This window comes from Piliocolobus tephrosceles, chromosome 4 (genome assembly GCF_002776525.5).
Source record: "Piliocolobus tephrosceles isolate RC106 chromosome 4, ASM277652v3, whole genome shotgun sequence".
Classification (NCBI taxonomy): Eukaryota; Metazoa; Chordata; class Mammalia; order Primates; family Cercopithecidae; genus Piliocolobus; species Piliocolobus tephrosceles.
Window position 1 is genome coordinate 49,496,618 of NC_045437.1, and position 22,567 is coordinate 49,519,184.

Here is a 22,567-nt window from a genome sequence, read left to right on the forward strand (position 1 = left end):
TTAGAAAAGTCTACACTGGGATGGTCATGATCAACTTGGTCAGCACAGTGCTATCAACTAATTTTACTAATAAGAATCTGAATTTTTAAAAAAGTGATACAATTTAAGGGCACCATTTGAAATTATTTGGTATTTTGTGGTATAGCATTCTATTTGCAGACATACTAGCATTCTTACAGCCAAAGGATTTGGAAACAACTAAGCAGCACAGCACCCAAAAGAGTATAAACAACAACAGATACAACTCCTGAGTGTGGTTTTCCACAGCTGTATGTTAACAGCACTAACAACATCAAACAGGTTATTATGGAAAGAAAACACCAGGTTTAATACCTTATAATTATATGTATAGAAATTGAACATTCTTGTAAGATACAGTTCAAGTCACAATTGAATTATAAATGTCATCAGATATTCTGATATAAAGAAAAGGTCTAGTTGGTTTTTTAAAAAATGCCTGTAAACCATAAAAGATAAAAAGTATTTAAAAATACACAAAATTCTAACCACTGGGTTTAAACTTTGATTTTAAAAAAGTAAATATATATTTACAATCTTTAAATTTCACACATTTGTTACTTTTACATGATCTTTATTATTTAAGAAAAACTTCTTTTAGCCATTTATATAACAGAAAAAAATAGGGAGGCCGGTAGGTCATCACATATATAGCATCTAAAATATGAAATTTAGATGCCAGGGAGTTTATTATTAATGGAGTCATAAAACAGACTTAACCAAAAGTGTGTACTAGGAAACATGCAGTTTCACTTCAGAGACTTCATTGCAGGAACCCAGTTTCCTTAAGTGGAAAAAAGTGATTAACAGTTATCTGAAGGGTGGTTGAGAGGATTAAATGAGATCACCTATGCAAACAAATACATGTAGGTATTAAGACAACATCTGGGGTGTGAAAGTTTAGTTCACACCAGAACCTTCCTTTAAGGCTTAAAAACCTCAAACAGTATTTCATTCTTAATACAAGAACCAATGTTTAAAGCATAAAATCCTTAATTGGAGTATTCAGCCCAGTTGATTATCAAAAGCTATTTATAAAATGCTTCAATACTGATGATATTAAAGCAACCAAAACTTTGTGATGCTCACAAGGTTTCGCTTCCTGGGTTATGGTCCAAAGTCATTTGCCTTCTGAGAAGATTGCAGAGATGTCAGATACTTAATTTCTCAAACACCTTGGCATCAGCCTTCTATGTTTTCTGTCTATCATAGTCTCCAACCATCTTCTTGATGTGTGACAATTTGCTCTTTAACTGCTTGCAATGATCCTTCTTACTTTTGTAATCTGCAGACTAAAAAGGGAGAAAATGAATCACATAAATTCAACAAAATAAAAACAGGTCTGCTGGGAAGGCAGAGGTGAGCAAAAAAATGGAATATTTAGTTAGAGAATTGTTGGGAGTGTTAATTGAAGTAATATACTCAAGGTGCCTGGCAGTATCACTAAGCACACAGGCAGCTGATTCTGTTTGCTCAGTTCTGTCTTCTAACCTGGGTTTTTAAAAAGGATACCCCATTTCTAAAAATCTGTAAAATGACCAAGAAAACTTATCAGCCTTTTTGCTAACACATCATCTAAAACTGTAAGTAAAACAAGAGACTGGTGATCTCAGTTGACTAGGGAAAGGGAAGCTGAATAGGGGATAAGAGAGATGGGAAATTTTACTGTATACCCTTTAAACTCTTATTGCAAATCATGATGCCTGTAATTGATAATTTTTTTTGTTGTTGTTGTTTTTAGAAAGGGTCTCATCCTATTGCCCAGGCTGGAATGCAGTGGTACAATTATAGCTCCCTGCAGCTCTGAACTCCTGGGTTCAAGGGATCCTTTTGCCTCAGTCTCCCTAGTAGCTAGGACCACAGGCACGTACCACAGCACCTGGATAAGTAATTTACAAAAATTTTAATATAATTTTTGTTCATGTTTTAAGTCAATAGTGACTGACATGCCAAGTGTTAGCAACGATATAGGGCAACAGGAGTCTGTAGTGGTTGATGGGAAAGTAAACTGGTACAACTACTTTGGAAGGCCATTTGACAGTATCTACTAGCGCTGGATACACAAATGCCCATCACTTCTACGTTCAAACATTTACAAATATGTTTGAAGCTGTGGTATTTTTAAATGCCAAAAATTGGGAACAACCCAAATGTTCATTAACAATAGAATGGATGAATAAAGTTGCGTTTTATATACAACACTACACAGCAATAAAAATTAATCAGACGGCCAGGCGTGGTGGCTCATGCCTATAATCCCAGCACTTTGGAAGGCTGAGGCAGGTGGATCACTTGAGGCCAGGAATTTGAGACCTGCCTGGCGAACATGGTAAAACCCCATCTCTACTAAAAATAGGAAAATTAGCCGGGTGTGGTAGTGCTTGCCTGTAATCTCAGCGGCTCAGGAGGCTGAGGCAGGAGAACTGCTTGAGGTTGCAGTGAGCTGAGATCATGCTACTGCACTCCAGCCTGGGCGACAGAGCGAGACTCCCTCAAAAAAAAAAAAAAAAAAAAAAAAAAAAATAATGAACCATGGCTGGGCATGGTTGCTCATGCCTGTAATCCCAGCACTTTGGGAGGCCAAGGCAGGCGATCACCTGATGTTGGGAGTTCAAGACCAGCCTGGCCAACATGGCAAAATTTTGTCTCTACTAAAAATACAAAAATTAGCCAGGCATGGTGGTGTGTGCTTGCAATCCCAGCTAGGCTGAGGCAGGAGAATTGCTTGAACCTGGGAGGCGGAGGTTGTAGTGAGCCAAGATTGCGCCACTGCACTCCATCCTGGGCAACAGAGCAAGACTCCGTCTAAAACAAAAAAATAGTAATGAACCATGAATGGACCCTTACAAACACAATACTGAGCAAAAGAAATCACACACAAAATACATACTGTATGGTTCCATTTATGTAATGTGCAAGAGAGAAAAAACTCTATAATGTTAGAAGTGAGCATGGTGGACCTCTCTGCAGAGAGTGTAAACACTGGAAAGGAGTACAAGCAGGGGGTGGGGAGGTACTGGCAAATACATTTCTTGATCTACATACACAGGTATGTAGTCACATTGTGAAAATTCATCATGTTATATACTTTGATTTGTCACTTTTCTGTATGTATACTTCAACTTTTACAAAATAATAAAATAAAAAATGAAAAACACGTAATAGAAAAGCTCTTCCTCCAGATGAGTAGGTATGGGAATTAGAAGAAAAAGAAGAGGAGGAGGAAAGTTCTTCCTATAAGAAAGATCTTGGATACTTACTCCCTTCACTTGCTTCAGTCTATTGTATTCATCAGCAGCAGCCTATTAATGAGAGACACAAAGGAATATGTTTACTGGGGCATTTTCTCTTTCAAAAGTAACATTCCTGATGTTATACTTTGGAGCTAAAAATGACAGCTTATGACAAAAATATAAGCAATTAAAAAAACAAAGTCATAAAGCTCTTAAAACTCAGCAGGAAGATCTGAAGAAATTCAGTGAAGAGATATTTATGATACTGTATCTTTCACATTCCACTCACATAGGCAGGTAAACTATCTGTTCTGCTACTTCTCCTCTCTCCTCATGCCAGTCCCCATGCTACACTGACACCAGTAAGGTCTTTTAAAACACTGAGCGCTGATCAGGTAATATCCCACTACACAACTGGTCTGAGCTTCCCATTAACTTCTCTCTTCAGTTTCCTACTTTTCCAGTCTCAGCACCCATCTTCAACAACTCCTTCAAAAACTGAAACATGTTAAATGCTTCAAGATTTTGATCATGTTTTCCTTATGGCTGAAATCATGCACCTCCCCACACCCTTCTGTCTGGAAAATTCTTAATGATTCCCTCACTGTGAAGCCTCGAAAGACTATTTCTCCTATGAGCAGTTAAGTTATAGTGCTTTCTACACATGATACAAATACAGCATTAATCATATTGTCTAAATTGTTTAGATGTCAGTTTTTTTCTTAAAATATGAGCTCTTTGAGGTTGGGGACAGGATTTTATATATCTAACCTCAGCATTTCCACATCAAAGAACAATAAGTGATCAGTACATGTTCACTAAATTAAGAAAGATCTATAACACCCTATAGAAACCATAGAAGAAATACATGAATCTAACTATACAAAGATGTGAATACATCAAAACTAAAAAGCAGATCACTTCAACTGAAAAATGGCAGAATATTTAATTTTTCAGGTGTAAGTGAGTTGTGCATCAAATGAGCCCTGTACTGTATCAGGAGGGAGACGCAGTTAGTGCAATCTCTCTGGAGGGAAATTTTGCAACAGAAGTTTAAAGATACCTACCCTCTGACTCTCAGCAATTTCACATTCTGGAATTAGTTTTAATTAGATAAGCAGGCTGGATGCTGTGGCTCACACCTGTAATTCCAGCACTTTGGGAGGCCGAGGCAGGCAGATCACCTGAGGTCAGGAGTTCGAGACCGGCCTGACCAACATGGCAAAACCCCATCTCTATTAAAAATACAAAAATTAGCCAGGTGTGGTGCCATATGCCCATAATCCCAGTTACTTCGGAGGCTGAGGCAGAAGAATCACTTGAACCTGGGAGGCGGAGGTTGCAGTGAGCCGAGATAGCGCCATTGCACTCCAGTGTGGGCGACAGAGCAAGACTCTGTCTCAAAAAAACAAAAACAAAAACAAACAAAAAACTAGATAAGCAGACAAGAGTGCAAAAACGGAGAGGTTCACCAGTACATACTGGTACTACTGGAGTAGGGGGAGACATACTTAAATGTATACCCATAGAAAATGACTTTTAGGCTGGGCGCGGTGGCTCAAGCCTGTAATCCCAGCACTTTGGGAGGCCCAGACGGGCGGATCACAAAGTCAGGAGATGGAAACCATCCTGGCTAACACGGTGAAACGCCGTCTCTACTAAAAAATATGAAAAACTAGCCAGGCGAGGTGGCGGGCGCCTGTAGTCCCAGCTACTCCGGAGGCTGAGCCAGGAGAATGGCGTGAACCCGGGAGGCGGAGCTTGCAGTGAGCTGAGATCGCGCCACTGCACTCCAGCCTGGGCGACAGAGCCAGACTCTGTCTCAAAAAAAAAAAAAAAAAGAAAAAGAAAATGACTCTTAAATTATGATGCAACCATAAAATTGAAAGTTGTTTACCTAAGTTTGCACATAAAAAACTTAAAACTAAGTAGGTCTTTATTACTGATATAAAAAAAACTTGCTGTTAAGAAAAGCCAGAAATAAGCAGTGCAAGAAAGTTTTTTTTTTTTCTTTAAAGATAAAACACCACAATGATAAGAGTACATCAAAGGGACACAGGAAGCAACTGAAAGAGTTCCCAGCGGTCAAAGTGAGAACAATTAGAGCTACAAAATAAAGCAGCCTTGGATTATAACTCACAGTATAAAACAGATATCCATGAGTCCATAGTTACATAAGTGATTGATCAATAAAGGAACAAATAAACAAGAAGAGACTAATCTCCCTCTAAAAGGTGGTGTAACTACATTAATTTCAGTACGTATACAAAATACAGTATGAAAAGGATGGATTAAAAAACAAAACCCCAGTTAATAAAACCCAGTAACTTTACATGGACAAATTCTATCTCAGCCAGGTGATCAAGGGAGAAAAAAAAAGATAACTGTTGATTTAAAAGACAGGAAGAAAGTAAGTGGAACATGGAAGACGACGTTTCCTTAGAGAAAGTTATATGTACCTCGGTGACTCCTGCTTGGAGAGATTGTTTTAACAACTAATATTTTGGTGATAAGGATTTCTTGATGGTAGGATTTAAGGTGATTTCTTTTTCTGTATACAATTCTGTGTTAAGTTCTTTTCTACAGAAAGAATGGCTTTATAAATAGGAAAGATAATAGGGCTATTTTATTATTTTTATTATTATTATTATTTTTGAGATGGAGTCTCACTCTGTTGCCCAGGCTGGAGTGCAATGGCGCAATCTTGGCTCACTGCAACCTCCCCCATCCCGGGTTCAAGCAATTCTCCTGCCTCAGCCTCCTGAGTAGCTAGGATTACAGGTGTCCACCACCATGCCCTGCTATTTTTTGTATTTTTAGTAGAGACGGGGTTTCGCCATGTTGGCCATGCTATTCTCAAACTCCTGACCTCAGGTGATCCACCTGCCTTGGCCTCCCAAAGTGTGGGGATTATAGCCATGAAACCACCATGCCCAGCCTGGCTATTTTAAATAGGAAAGCATAGATGTACATAGAATAGTGCTTTGTAGGGGCCGGGCACGGTGGCTCATGCCTAAAATCCCAGCACTTTGGGAGGCTGAGGTGGGCGATCACAGGGTCAGGAGATTGAGATCATCCTGGCTAACACGGTGAAATCCCGTCTCTACCAAAAAAAGAATACAAAAAATTAGCCAGGCGTGGTGGTGGTGGGCACCTGTAGTCCAGCTACTCAGGAGGCTGAGGCAGGAGAATGGTGTGAACCCCGGAGGCAGAGCTTGAAGTGAGCCGAGATCACACCACTCCAGCATGGGCGACAGAGCAAGACTCTGCCTCAACAAAAAGGAAGAGTGCTTTGTAATTCTTAACTATTATACATTAGTTTAGTCTTCTATTAGGAAAGAATTTCATCCAAAACCCAATCTCAACTATTCTTCAATGAAACTGCAGTTTGATAAGCACTAGCACATTTTAATCAACATTAATATAAAAGATGCTGTACCTCCACAGATAAGATTCAAATTCTGCATAATATACAAATATCAGGTTGAATTTACCATGTACTCTTCACTTTCTTCTCTATAGTCATCCAGTTCTTTATCCAAACGGGAGAGTTCTTTATTGATCTCATCAAGTTCTGATTGTAAGCTCTTGTATTCCTGTAGGCCAGTGTCAAAATTTCTCTTGTACAGTTGTCTTTGTTGATCAGAAGTGATAGGTGGATATTCCCTAAAAGGTGAGAGAAAATGACTACATATGTATCCTTAGCAGACATAAAATTCAATGCTCCTTCCTCAAAGATAATAAAGCTGGTGGGGCATGGAGAATGACGTTTTCTTGTTTTCCTTTTTGTTTCTTATGGGTAAAGAGAGAGAGAGTACAAATAAGTTCTATTAAGAGCGACTATACATTACTGCTCAAATTACTGCTCATTTTTAAAAAACTATGCCGACATAATTTACAGAAATAATTTTGAAAATCATTTACAAAATTGAAGGTACAAATCATAGGAACTCATTTATTCTCCATACAAAGTATCAATAATGGACTACTTATGTTTAAAGTTTTTTTCTTTCTTTTTTTTTTTGCGGGGGGGGACAAAGCCCGCTCTATCACCCAGGCTGGAGTGCGGTGGCACAATCTTGGCTCACTGCGACCTCTACTTCCCGGGTTCAAGCAATTTTTATCCCTCAGCCTCCATAGTAGCTGGGATTACAGGCAGCTGCCACCACGCCCAGCTAATTTTTGTATTTTAGTGGAGACGGGGTTTCACCATGTTGGCCAGGCTGGTCTCAAACTCCTGACCTCAGGTGATCCACCTGCCTCAGCCTCCTGAAGTGCTGGGATTACAGGAGTAAGCCACCACGCCTGGCCTGTTTAAAGTCTTAAAACTGAAATTCTGGAACACAAAGTCCGCTTTGATCACCACAGTGGCAGCACAGCTGACTGGAAGTGGCTGTTTCCTGCTACCACCCATAGTTTTCAGACTGGTTTATTTATTTTTTGCTCTTGTTTTTCCAAAGTGGAAATAGCTTATCTACTTCTTTCATAATAAAAATAGACATTAAAAATGTACATGTATAAAAACATGTGCTCATTATTAAAATAATCTGGCAATTCATTAAAGTATAAAGAAGAAAAACTGAAATTTTGTATCACATGTATCTCTCAATATGCCAGCTACTCCTTACATAGGGAGATGATGCCATCAACCCATAATCCATAGAGAAAATACTCTGAATCCTTTCACAGGACTGGAGTTTCACAATGATGTGGAATTTCAAATTTTAGATCTAACAGTCTAGTATCTTCATTTTACAGAGGGGAGAAATTTAAATGATTTGATCAAAAGGGAAACAAGAATTCCGGATTTTGAAAATTTTCAGGCTGGGCACAGTAGCTCACACCTGTAATCCCAGCACTTTGGGAAGCCGAGGCGGGTGGATCACCTGAGGTCAGGAGTTTGAGACCAGCCCAGCCAACATGGTGAAACCCTGTCTCTATTAAAACCTCAAAAATTAGCCGGGCATGGTGACACATGCCTGTAATCCCAGCTATTTGGGAGGCTGAGGCAGGAGGATTGCTTGAACCTGGGAGGCGGAGGCTGCAGTGAGCAGAGATTGTGCCACTGCACTCCAGCCTCGGCAACAGAGTGAGACTCTTATCTCAGAAAGAAAGTTTTCAGTTAAATCTTCCGTGATACAAGTTAGGTGAATATTTTAAAGGAGATGGCTAAGCCAGGCCAAAAACTCTTGAGGGGAGAGGGGAAGATAAAGTACCAGAATCATCAGTGAATAGGGGATCTCAAGTTACCCATGCCCCACCTGTCCTTCCTCACTCTCTGAGAAGCAATGTTTTGATTACCATTCACATTGCAAATGTTTCTGATGTGTGTCTTAGTCCTCAGAATACTTGGGCATAGGAAGGCTACACATCATAAACAAATTCATTTGGTGATGGTGGGTGGACTGTAACAAAACCACGGACACACAAAGAAACTTAACCACAACTGTGGCTGAACACTAAATTGTTACCTCAATTGTTTACGAAACTCTTTGGATTAAACTGTTTTTTTTTTTTTTTTTTTTTTTTTGAGACGGAGTCTCACTCTGTCGCCCGGGCTGGAGTGCAGTGGCCAGATCTCAGCTCACTGCAAGCTCCGCGTCCTGGGTTTACGCCATTCTCCTGCCTTAGCCTCCTGAGTAGCTGGGATTACAGGCGCCCGCCACCTCGCCCGGCTAGTTTTTTGTATTTTTTAGGAGAGACGGGGTTTCACCGAGTTAGACAGGATGGTCTCGATCTCCTGACCTCGTGATCCGCCCGTCTCGGCCTCCCAAAGTGCTGGGATTACAGGCTTTAGCCACCGCGCCCGGCTGGATTAAACTTTAAAAGAAACTCTGGTCTTATCATTTTAAGCTTAACTTAAAAAATAATTGCCAGCCAGGCGCGGTGCCTCACACTTGTAATCCCAGCATTTTGGGAGGCCAAGGCAGGCGGATCACCTGAGGTCAGGATTTTCAAGATCAGCCTGGCCAACATGGTGAAACTCATCTCTACTAAAAATACAATTAGCCAGGCATGGTGGTGGGCGCCTGTAATCCCAGCTACTTGGGAGGCTGAGGCAGGAATTGCTTGAACCCGGAAGGCAGAGGTTGCAGCGAGCCGAGATCATGCCATTGCACTCCAGCCTAGATGACAGAGCAAGACTCCGTCTCAAAAAAAAAAAAGTAGTGCCAAAGGAAAACCATAGCACTGGTCTGAGAATTTTATAATCAGTAAAACAAAGTTCCTCTATAGCTGGATTTTATTTATTTGAAAGGCCTTTCTTTGGTTGTTTTTTGAGACAGGGTCTAGCTCTATCGCCCAGCCTGGGGTGCAATGGTGCAATTAAAGCTCACTGCAGCCTTGAACTCCTGGGCATAAGCAATCCTCCTGCCTCAGCCTCAGCCTCCTGAGTAGCTGGAACTACAGGCCCACACCACTATGCCTGGCTGGTCTTGAACTCTTAGCCTTACCCTCCCAAAGTGCTGGGAGACCTTTCTTGCATGACTATTGGTATAAGTAAGAGCACTGGTGAAGTTCACCAGCCACGCTGTGGAAAGTTCAAAGTAGTTACTGCCAAAGTTCAAAGACATGATTACCACCAAACATTCTCTCCACTTCAATCTTTATCACAAAAGGGTGCTAAGGAAAAAACCAACCAAAACCACACAAAAAACTGTCTCCAGTCCTGGTTGGCAAAGAATGAAATTACACCAGTGACCTCAATTTGGGAGGCAACAACTCCGACACCTGGTTGGTCTCCTTTAATCCTCAGGAGGTGCACGTGGCCCAGGAAAAGGAGAGCTGAGTCGGTACCTGATCCAGTCCTCCTCCAGCTCATCACAGGACTCGCCGCCAGTTGTGTAGTCTGTTTCATAGTGATCTTGCTCTGTTCTCTTTGACTTTCCTGCTCTTCCCTTTGCAGAAGTCCTTTTTGAAGGTGTCTCAAAGTTACCACTGCTGCTGTAACGAGGCTGCCTGAAGTCATCCACAGGCGAAGTCACTGGAAGCTCCTGAACCACTTCAGGAACCCTAATAAAAACAGGCATCATTGTTCAGTACACTACAGCCCTTTGCCAGTGCACTGTAATCACAGAGCGCAACCATAATAAACACCAGGAGACATCTGCACACAGGTGCACTCAAGCAAGGACTTCAGACAATTGAAGTCTTGAATTGCTTGAACTTCAGTTCAAGTAATCCACCTGCCTCAACACTAGCACTGAGCAGATGCCTCGTTTTCTGCACACAATTGGACAGCAGTTCAGAGTCCTCTAATACACACAAGTAGTAGGTTCCAATTTAAAGGGGAGTAGCCATTTTTATACCTCCTAAGTACAATGGATCTCAGATTTCATTTTTAAAAGTTCAGGCTGATCTATAAGAGGTGTTTACTTGACCTGTGCCAGGGACTTACTCTACAAATGCTGTCAGGAAAATAATGATCATTCTTTTCTACAGGCTCTTCTAGTTCCCTGGAATGCTGCGTGGGGAAGAATGCACATATGCTCTTTGTAATATTAATCTTATACTACCATATATCAATTATCATATTAAGATAAAATCTTGCAAAATAAGCTAAATATCTAAACTAAATAATTAAAAAGCTTTACATTACAATAAATTAAAGAGTTCCTTTAGGATTCTTTTTAAAATGGCTGTTAATCCTGAAGTCATGTAGAATGAATAGAAGGGTTACCATTACACACTTATTATTTTTTCTAATACAATTAAAGTTGCATCACAATTGCACATTTATAGCGTTTCAGACATAAACATGAAAATAACCCTAACTGAGGAATAAAATACCAAAGTTGAAAGTGGGAACTCCTTCTGAGTAAAAGAAATACGAAGTTTTTTTTTTTTTTTTTTTTTTTTGAGACGGAGTCTCGCTCTGTCGCCCAGGCTGGAGTGCAGTGGCACAATCTCGGCTCACTGCAAGCTCCGCCTCCCGGGTTCACGCCATTCTCCTGCCTCAGCCTCCCGAGTGGCTGGGACTACAGGCGCCCGCCACCTCGCCCGGCTAGTTTTTTTGTATTTTTTAGTAGAGACGGAGTTTCACCATGTTAGCCAGGATGGTCTCAATCTCCTGACCTTGTGATCCACTCGTCTCGGCCTCCCAAAGTGCTGGGATTACAGGCTTGAGCCACCGCGCCCGGCAGAAATACGAAGTTTCATTTTCTTGTAGAAAAGGGCAAGAACAGAAATGCTTCTCACTCTCTGAGAAGCAATGTTTTGATTACCATTCACATTGCAAATGTTTCTGATGTGTGTCTTAGTCCTCAGAATACTTGGGCATAGGAAGGCTACACATCATAAACAAATACAAAGAATGGGCCTAAGACTTTCCAAGCATCAGCCTTGCCATTCCAATCAACTATTTAAAACGTCTGAAGCGTTTCTTTTTGCTGCCAATTTACATAAACTATCATACTAAGCTTTATCTTCCAGGTTTAGTCCCTTTTCTAGGTGATCCACATGTGCTTTGCTCTAACTGTTGTCACAGTCTTAGATTTGTAAGCATACAATTTCTTGCAGACTCTAAACTTTGGGGTATGTGTGTGTAGATGCTGGTGGGGGTGGTATTTATTTCTTCTTTCAAGATTTATGGCCGAGGGCGGTGGCTCACACCTGTAATCCCAGCACTTTGGGAGGCCAAGGTGGGCAAATCCCTTGAGGCCAGGAGTTCAAGATCAGCCTGGCCAATATGGTGAAACCCCATCTCTACAAAAAATACAAAAATTAGCCGTGCATTGTGGCAGGCGTCTGTAATCCCAGCTACTTGGCAGGCTGAAGCAGAAGAATTGCTTGAAACCAGGAGGCAGAGAGTGCAGTGAGCTGAGATCACACCACTGCACTCCACCCTGGGTAAAGAATGAGATTCTGTCTCAAAAAAAAAAAAAAAATGTATTCAGGTAATATGGCTTTGTATGCTATGCTAATGTTACTTCTAATGGAGGGAAAATGTGACTTTCTCCATGAGTCAATGATTAACAAGTTCCTAGACACTCTGCCAAAACTGCCAGGTACTATGCTGCTTCTTTGAGGTAGCAAAACAAAACCTTTAGAATGCAGTGGATTTATTTTAGGGGTAGGGCCAAAGAGGGAGGAAACTAAAGGGCAAAAGAAATTACAAAAAAACATAAAAAGTAAAACATCGAAGTAGGCCTCCTGCCAGAATTTTTATATTTTTGATATATCTTTACCTTCGAAGTTTTCCTCCCCTCCTCCTACACCCCTTTAAAATATTAACATACTTGATCTAACATGAAAGCTAAAAGCAAAATGTTTCACAAGGAAAGTATTGACTACAAGTGTGAGCAACACCACACTGGGCTAATTTTTAATTTTTTTTGTAGAGACAGGGTCTCACTCTTTGCCCGGGCTGGGCCCTCCACACTTCCCGAGCTGCATTGATCTTTTCAGCCCAGCATGAAGTTTCCTTTCCCAGCTTACATAGCAAAAAGGTTCTGATTGGCCCTTTTCGGGTCACTGTCATCCTTGAAGCCAGGAGAATGTTCTCTGATTAGTAAGACTTAGATATGCCTCCCAATAATGGTGGCAGCTCTAAAATACAGAGTGTATAACAAACTTCATTCTAATAGTCATGGCATTGTTGATCACAGGTTGTTTCTCTGCTGTCACTGATTCTGTGTGTAATCAGAAAAGAAGGATTCTTATGCATGTGTTTTCAATTCAGTAATTGTCCTTAACACTTGACATGCATAGAGTACTGAGCCAGGTGACCCTCGGAAGACCAGGTCCATGTTCTCATGGAGGCTGCAAAACAGGGGTGGAGGAAAGTGCACAACTCCACTGAGAGTCAGGGCAAGGTAGGAGCAATAAAGGCAGCATGAAGGAGTGTGTGTGAGAATGAAACAAATGACTGAAGAATAAAAACAAGCCGGCCAGGTGCGGTAGCTCACACCTGTAATCCAGCACTTTGGGAGGCCGAGGCAGGGGGGATCACTTGAGGTCAGGAGTTTGAGACCAGTCTGGCTAACATGGTGAAACCCTCGTCTCTACTAAAAATACAAAAATTAGCCGGGCATGGTGGTGCACGCCTGTGATCCCAGCTACTCGGGAGGTTGAGGTGGGAGGATCACTTGAACCTGGGAGGCGGAGGTTGCAATGAGCCAAGATTGTGCCAAGCTTCCAGCCTGGGTGACAGAGCAAGACTCCATTTCAAAAAAACCAACAACAACAAAAACCCAGGCGTGGCTGCATGCACATGTAGTATTAGCTACTCAGGAGGCTGAGGCAGAAGGATCACTTGAACGCAGTAATTTGAGGATTCAGTGAGCTATGATCACACCACTGGACTCCAGCCTGGGTGAAACAGTGAGACTCTATCTCTGAAAAGTAAAAATAAATAAATAAATAAATGTAGATGGCTATCCTGTCACAACAGAAGCTGAACTGAGAATAAAGCCAACATACCGACAGATGAAAACACGTAAGAGCCCTGCTATCTTCTGAATCCCTCGATTATGCCATGACTGAAGCTAGAGACATCCTTGGGCCTCATGTGACTCAGGTAATTCCGCCTTTTGCTTAAGCTATTTTTTTTTTCATGATTTTTTAAAAAATTGAGACAGGGTCTCCCTATGTTGCCCAGGCTGGTCTCGAAATCCTAGCCTCAAGCAATCTTCCTACCTCATTGGCCTCCCAAAGTGCTGGGATTATCAGCCTGAACCACCATGCCCTGTCTTAAACTAGTTTAAACTGGGCTTCTATAATTCCTCTAACTTGCATAAAAGTCCTAACATCATCCTACCAGCCTATTGCCACCAAACAACAGTCTCATTTGGCAATGCCAGGAGTCAGTCTTTGAAAGTTTTGCATTGCAGCAACATTCAACTTCCTTGATTTATGAAGGCTAATTCAACCTGGGTGTGGACAGGATAGTAGACAGTGTACCTAACAGGGCTCTCCCAAGTTCGTTTAGTAAGTTTGGAGAGGCAACCATCTTCAGCTAAATTCTGGTGTCCCCTGATGCAGGATTAATTCTCATAGCCAACGGCCTTAAAAATCCTAAGGTATAGGACATTATAAGCAAAAGGAACCAGATATGAGAGTAAATTGCATGATTCCATTTTATATAAGTTACTAACAGATGGTGACAGACATCAAAACAGCGGTTACCTTGGGATGGGTGTGGGTGGGTATTGATGAAGAAAGGGCACATGGGGACCTTATGTGGGGCTCAAAATGTATCTTGGTGGTGGGAGTTAAGTTCATATATGGGAAAACTCATTAAGTTGTATACTCAAGATTAGTGCTCTTTTTATGGAATGTACATTATGCGTTGGGAGAAAAAAAAATCTTAATACTGAGTTACCTCATCCTTAGCATGGATGGATGGATGGACACAACGTTCTCCATCTAATTCCTTCTCTATCCACTAGAGTGGTGAGGAAGAGAGGTGCTCATGGGTTACTAAGCACTTGCGAGAATGCCTTAGGAAAGACAGGCTATGACTTATGTGTTCTTATTCCCATTCAAGTGGATGTCCTCTGAATCCTCTACAGCACTCAGCACTCTACTGTGAACAACACTTGACAATTTCTATTGCCCCCCAGAAGCTGCAAAATACTTCCATCATTACCATGCTCTGGGGGAGATACTGTGCATTTGTATCTCCTAGTACCACTCCCAGTCACCCATTTATCTGGGTTCTAAAATGAAGCATCATGTTTGCATTTTCCAGACTTTCAAAAAAAATTCTGGGGCATAAGTTCAGAGTAGAAACTAGTACAACCCTTATGAAATAAAATTTTTACATCTATCAAAATGAAAAAATGCACACTTATTTTAGCTCAGCAATTCTGCTTGTAATATTTATCCTCCAGATACATTCACATATGTATAAAGTGATAAATGTATAAGGTTATTCCTTAGAGTGGTCTGTAATAACAAAACATTGGGGGAAGTGTGCATCATATAGAATTAATACATTAAGTATACCAGCCGGGTGCGGTGGCTCACACCTGTAATCCCAGCACTTTGGAAGGCCGAGGCGGGAGGATCACCTGAGGTCAGGAGTTTGAGACCAGCCTGGCCAACATGGCAAAACCCCGTCTCTACTAAAAATTAGCCGGGTGTGGTGGCGGATGCCCGTAATCCCAGCTACTCGGAAGGCTAAGGCAGGAGAATCACTTGAACCTGGGAGGCAGAGGTTGCAGTGAGCCGAGATCACACCATTGCACTCCAGCCTAGGCAACAGAGTGAGACTCCGCCTCAAAAAATAATAATTAAATAAAGTATACCCATTTGATAGAATATTATACAGCTATAAAACAGAACAGTGCTTCTTCTTGGTTATAATTTAAAAAATAAAACAGAATCAGTCAACTCATTGCATATTGATATGGACAATATCCAAGATAAAATATATTGCTAATGATACTTTTGGTATGCTAATATTTTCTTTTCCTTTGTTTCGAAACAGGGTCTCACTGTGTCACCCAGACTGAAGTGGAGTTGCACGGTCTTGGCTCACTGCAGGCTCGACCTCCTGGGCTCAATCAATCCTCTCACCTCAGCCTCCCAATAGCTAGGACTAGAGAGGCACGTGCCACCAGAGAGGCATGTGCCACCATACCTTGCAAATCTTTATATTTTTTGTAGAGAGGGGGTTTAGCAATACTGCCCAGGGTGTTCTCGAACTCCTAGGCTCAAGCAATCCACCCACCTCAGCCTCCCCAAGTGCTAGAATTACAGGCATGAGCCACTGTGCCCAGCTCTGGTATGCTAGTATTTTAACAGGGGAGTGGGGGAAATCAATGTACTTTGGCCAGGATCTTTATGTTTTAAAATCTCAGGAGAAATATAAAAGAAAGTGATGACATTAGTTGCCTCTGGGGAGAGGAACTAGGTAGCTGATACCTTTTGTCCCTTTTAAATTTTACACTACCTAAGGTATTCAAGAATAAGAAAGATTAATATTTAAGGAATAAGATTTTCAAATTAATTTCATATGAATTTGTGAAACTATCCTGGTTTTCGTGAAAAGGGACACCACCTGGGAATGCTGTGTAAGCATGCAGGCCTCACAATTTAGAGGCACAGCTGGTGCCAAGATGCAGTATAGACAGACATTTTGTATGTATGAAAGTTCTGCAAATCGGTCCTTTTATAGTTCATGAGCATGATGACTGGGTGTTCACACCCATGTGTAAAATGTGCCACCCTCAAACCTTGTTACAATATTGGCAGATTACCCGTGTGACATGAAAAAGAAGAGAAAAAAAAAAAAAGCTCTGCAAATCATAGCTTAAAAATTTTAGAGGTTGAGGCAGGAGGATCACTCAAGGCCAGGAGTTCAAGACTATCCTGAGCAACAAAAGAAGACCCCTTCTCTATAAAAATAAAAAATTAGCCAGGCATAGCGGCACACAAGTGTGGTCCTGGCTAAAGTGAGCTATGAGGCAAGAGGACGGCTTGAGCCCACGAGTTCAAGGCCACAGTGAGCTATGATCACACCACTGCACTATAGGTCTAGGCAACAGAGTGAAACAGCGTCTCAAACAAATGATGAAAAAAAAAACTTAAAAGGACTGCATCTCTTTTGTGTACCCTTGTCCCTAACAGTCTCCAGTGCTTTAGTTTTTGTCAAAATCCAAAGAGAAGAAACAGAGAAAAGGTGCTTTCTCCAAATCATTCACAATTGAAATCAACAGCAAGATCAAATCTGAATACCAAGACAACTGTGCACTCAGAGTAAATCTCATATATCATGGCCCACTAATAACGAGTTGGGTGTTGCGGATGAAACTTCAAAGTAGGCGAGGTGCAGTGGCTCACGCCTGTAATGCCCACACTTTGGGAGGCCAAGACCGCTAGATCACCTGAAGTCAGGAGTTCGAGACCAACCTGGCCAACATGGTGAAACCCCGGCTCTACTAAAAATACAAAAATTAGCCAGGCATGGTGGCATGCGCCTGTAATCCCAGCTACTAGGAGGAGGCTGAGGCAGGAGAATCATTTGAACCCGGGAGGCGGAGGTTGCAGTGAACCAAGATCGAACTACCGTACTCCAGCCCAGGCAACAGAGTGAGACTCAGTCTCAAAAAAACAAAAAAACAAAAAAAAAACTTCGAAGTAACAAAAAAGTTATTTCCAGTAGATACACTTTTAACATAGACATTCCAACTAGCTGAAGGGAAGTTTTTTGGGCTTTTTCAGCCTCCAAAGGAATGGAGTTCTAGAATTACAGTCACAAAGTCATAAGGGCATTTTAGTCAATGATGGACTAATAAAAGTACACGGCAAATGCAATTACATACAGTATGTAATACTTGACAATAAACGACTATGCTACTGGTTTATGTATTTACACTATATTTTTTATTATTAGATTCCTTCAACTTATTAAAAAAAAAAGAGTTGAAAGAGAAAAAAAAAAAGTTAAAAGAGGCTCAGACAGGTGCTTCAGGAGATATTCTAGAAGAAGGCACTGTTACCACTGAAGATGACAGCTCTGGGTATGTTATTGGCCCTGACAACCTTCCAGTGCAACAAGACATAGAAATGGAAGACAGTGATATTAATGTAGACCTAGGCAAATGTGTATGTTTGAATCTTAGCTTTGGGTTTTTTTTGTGTGTGTGTTTTTGTTTGTTGTTTGTTTGTTTTGAGATAGGGTCTCTGTTGCCCAGGCTGGAGGGCAGTGGTGCAATCACAGCTCACTGCAGCCTCCCAAAGTGGTGGGATTACAGGCATGAGCCACTGCACCCAACCTGTATCTTAGTTTTTAACAAAAAAGCATAGAAATTAAAATAAAATTTACATGATAAAAATAGAAAACAGCACTTTGGGAGGCCAAAGTGGGAGGATCACTTGAGGTCAAGAGTCTAAGAACAGCCTGGTGGCAAGGCATGGCGGCTCATGCCTGTAATCCCAGCACTTTGGGAAGCCAAGGCAGGCAGATCGCTTGAGCCCAGGAGTTCGAGACCAGCCTGGGCAACATAGCGAGACCCTGTCTCTACAAAAAAAATAGAAAAAAAATTAGCTGGGCATGGTAGAGCACATGTGTAGTCCCAGCTACTGAGGTGACTAAAGTGGGAGGATCGCTTGAGCCTGGGAGGTCAAGGCTACAGTGAGCTGTGATCACAGCACTGCACCCCAGCCTGGGTGACAGATCGAGACCATGTCTCTACCAAAAAAACAAAACCAAAAAAAAACCCACAAAGCTTATAGAATAAGGCAGTTATTTCTCTACATCTATACAATGTAGGTACGGGTTTTTTGGCTTTTCTTTCTTTTTTTTTTTTTTTTCTCCTGTCTCACTACATTACCCAGGCTGGATTTGAGCTCCTAGGCTCAAGTGTGATCCCTCCCACCTCAGCCTCCCAATTAGCTGGGACTGCTGGGGCACCACTGTGCCAGGCTTTGTGATTGTGTTTTTCATTGTTGTTCTTTTTTTGAATTTTTTTAAAACAGAGTTTCACTCTGTCACCCAGGCTGGAGTGCACTGGTGCAATCTCAGCTCACTGCAACCTCCACCTCCCAGGTTCAAGCAATTCTCCTGCCTCAGCCTCCTGAGTAGTTGGGATTACAGGTACGCACCACCATGCCTGGCTAATTTTTGTATTTTTAGTAGAGACGGGGTTTCACTATTTTGGCCAGGCTAGTCTCGAACTCCTGACCTCGGGTGATGCGTCCACACTGGCCTCCCAAAGTGTGGGGACTATGGGCGTGAGCCACTGCACCCAGCCATGTGATTGTGTTTTAAGTGCTATTACAAAAGAGTCAAAAAAAGTAAAGTTATAGAAAGCTAAAATTATAGAAGAAAGAAAAATGTTTAGTAAAGTTAGCGTAGCCTACGTATAGTGTTTATAAAGTGTACAGTAATGTCCTAGGCCTTCACATCCACTCACCACTTACTCCCTGACTCACCCAGGGCAATTGCTAGTCCTGCAAGCTCCAATCATGGTAAGTTCCTTACAAAGATGTACTATTTATTTATTTATTTATTTATTTATTTTAGATGGAGCTTCGCTCTTGTTGCCCAGGCTGGAGTGCAATGGCACAATCTTTGCTCACTGCAACCTCTGCCTCCCGGGTTCAAGCGATTCTCCTGCTGCAGCCTTCCTCAGTAGCTGGGATTACAGGCATACGCCACCATGCCCGACTAATTTTGTATTTTTAGTAGACATGGTGTTTCTCCATGTTGGTCAGGCTGGTTTTGAACTCCCGACCTCAGGTGATCCGCCTGTCTCGGCTTCCCAAAGTGCTGGGATTATAGGCGTGAGCCACTGCACCCAGCCACGATGTACCATTTTTTATCTTTTATATTTACTGTAACTTTTTTGTGTTTAGATATACAAATACCACTGTATTACCGCTGCCTAGAGTATTCGGTATATTAACATGCTGTCTGCATTTGTAGCGTAGGAGCAAGAAGCTATACCACATAAGCAGGCTATCCATCTAGGTTTGTGTTAAGTACACTGTGATGTTCACTCAAGGATGAAATTGCCTAAAGACACGCTTCTCAGTATTCCCATCGTTAAACAATGCATGACTATAAATGTAAAAATACTGATTTTATCATCCTTAGGCAAAAATTACATCCCCGTCCATACCAATTACCTCCAATATTCTTCTCTCACTAGTCATTAGGTGGAATTGGGCTTTAGGGTGTTTCCACCACAGAGATATCATTTCAATAATCATATGGCACCTACCCTAGGCCAGACGTTCACTAAAGTTTCACATCTCCCAGCAATACTGAGGACCTAGCACAGCAAATGAAATACCACAATTCCTGGATTCAAATGAAGTCTTCCAGTTTAACAGAAATGTATGTGGACAGGGTTCATTAATGTGCAGTGTCCTCCTTCTGTTTATGAGATCCAACAATTACAGGCAAAAGGAGAGGCTGAGCATAGCACTGACCTCTGCTTAGTCACTTCCTCTCACCCTCACCTAAACTTCAAAACCAGAAATAGCAGAACCACATTCCTAGAGTGAAAGAACCCAACCCAGCCTTTCAATTAAACAAGCAAGTGAAAAGAAGCATTTTCAACTTAGAAGGGAAAGAGAACCCCACCCTCCTCATCCTGGTCTTCCAAGTAGCCGTAGGCCTCTCTACCAACAAAGCAAAGATTGTTGTAATACCAAGATCCAGATCCAGCTTTTGTGTGCACTGCTGGATACTTTTTTAAGCAGAAAGGTACAAAAACCAATTATGTGCAAATACTCATTTTTATACTCAGTCTATCAAACTAAGAGAGACACTACTTACGGCGTGGATTTATAGGAAGACTCTGGATAAAACCGCTTGTCATTCACTTTGCCATTGGAAGAGTATGCCATGGGACTGTCAACTCTTTCTGCATAGTCAGATGGGGGTGGAGGCACGTCCTGTGTGCCTGCAGACACATTTTTAACCTTAAAAAACACCAAGAGATAGTTATTATTTATCTTGTAATGAAAAGGGGGCATACACTGAGGAAAATTATCTTATATGCATTATCTAGTATTTATGTGGCCCATTAATGCTATTAACGCTAATAAAAAGGCAATCATTACAGGTTAATAGTCAAATCCACTTTTTAATAGACATATAAATAGTGCTACTGCTAGTTGAAACAACTATATTACCAAGAAGAAAAATCTGATCACCTTGTTCTCATCCTAATGTGATTAGGTTTAATAATTATCCATGGCAATTTCCCACCTCCATATTAGGAAGACTGGTCGGTCTTATTATTTCACACCCACATTAAAAAGACCATTCTCATTTAACGTAAGCTAGGTCCAGGTTAGGAGAATTTCCATTTCTAATAAGCTCTCAGGTAATGCTATGTTGCTGTCTGTGCACCACACTTGGAAAAGCACTAATCTAGAAAAAAGTACACTGGTGGTTCTTAATCCATTCATCTCTCAACGTGGAATATTAAAACCACAGAAGAAATTAAGCAGTTCAAGCTGACTTCTGCTCTTTTAATAAGAGATTTGTTTATTCTCCCTTAATGTAGGCTCTCAATGGCTCTATTACTAATAGCCTACACAATGTATCACAAAACATCAATGCCTTCCCTTTTCACTTTCCTTATTTCATTGTGATGTGTAAGTGAATTCATCCTACAGAAGTAACATGCATTAGAAATTATGCCTTAATAGGCTGGGTGCAGTGGCTCACGCCTGTAATCCCAGCACTTTGGAAGGCCGAGGCAGGTGGATCACGAGGTCAGGCGATCGAGACCATCCTGGCTAACATGGCGAAACCCTGTTTCTACTAAAAATACACACACACACACACACACACACACACACACACACACGCACAAAAATTAGCCGGGCGTGGTGGCATGCGCCTGTAGTCCCAGCCACTCAGGAGGCTGAGGCAGGAGAATCGCTTGAACTGGAGAGGCAGAGGTTGCAGTGAGCCACTGCACTCCGGCCTGGCCGACAGTGAGACTGTCTCAAAAAAAAAAAGAAAGAAAGAAATTATGCCTTAATGTTAAATACATATACAAGTTCTTCTTATCTGAGGAATGTAAACCCTTTCTTAAAACTTATCAGGCCCGGAGAGGCATTAAAATGATACAGCAATCAAGTCCTACTTCCCCCTTGAGCTATGTAGTTATCTCTAGAAACTGCATAACCTAACAATGCTACACACTGGGCACCATAACCCTGCTATAGCTATAACATGTAATAACAACGTTATTTCCGTAAACCAATGAGAATTCCTGATGAATAACTTTGTTTCTGCCCACTCCTTGTGCCCCTCTTTTGCCTTTAAAAACTTGCTTATAAAAAAGGCTGAATGGAACACTCCCCAGGGCAGCTTGGAAGCATGTCCCAGGCAGCTGTTCTCAACCTTGGCCCAAATAAACTCTCTATATTAATTTTGCTTCAGGTTCTTCCCTTAGGTCAACGTTAACATGGAAGGCTTACCACAGAACCTTTGGGATAAAAAATTTAAACATAAAAAGCACAGCCAATTAGACTCCCAACACTGTTTTACATATACATAGAGAGAGAGAGAGAGATGGAGTCTCACCCTGTCACCCAGGCTGGAGTGCAGTGGTGCGATCTCGGCTCACTGCAACCTCCGCCTCCCGGGTTCAAGAGATTCTCCTGCTTCAGCCTTCTGAGTAGCTGGGATTACAGGCGCCCACCACCATGCCTGGCTAATTTTTATATTTTTAGTAGAGACAGGGCCTAACCATGTTGGCCAAGCTGGTCCAACTCCTGACCTTAAACGATCCACCCACCTTGGCCTCCCAAAGTGCTAGGATTACAGGCGTGAGCCACCCTGCCCGGCCACTGTTAGATTTTATGTTTTATGTAACAGCTCCAACACTCTTGACATTTCACCT

General features: G+C 41.6%; 1 protein-coding gene and 1 non-coding gene across 4 annotated transcripts in view; one reads left to right on the forward strand and one right to left on the reverse strand.

Moving 5' to 3' along the window:
- Positions 1 to 304: 304 nt before the first annotated feature.
- OCLN (occludin) overlaps positions 305 to 22,567 on the reverse strand; it is a 58,227-nt gene continuing 35,964 nt past the window's right edge. For all 3 annotated transcript variants that reach the window (XM_023207927.1, XM_023207925.1, XM_023207924.1), the window contains 5 exons: positions 20,482 to 20,627; positions 10,047 to 10,262; positions 6,746 to 6,917; positions 3,279 to 3,320; positions 305 to 1,310 (listed from right to left, as the gene is read on the reverse strand). In XM_023207927.1, coding sequence (XP_023063695.1) covers positions 1,209 to 1,310; positions 3,279 to 3,320; positions 6,746 to 6,917; positions 10,047 to 10,262; positions 20,482 to 20,627 — 678 coding nt within the window. In that variant the 3' untranslated portion in view covers positions 305 to 1,208. The remainder of the gene's footprint in view (positions 1,311 to 3,278; positions 3,321 to 6,745; positions 6,918 to 10,046; positions 10,263 to 20,481; positions 20,628 to 22,567) is intronic.
- Positions 16,360 to 16,463, forward strand: LOC111539959. Its single transcript, XR_002730849.1, has one exon. It is a non-coding gene; the product is annotated as a small nucleolar RNA U13 (small nucleolar RNA).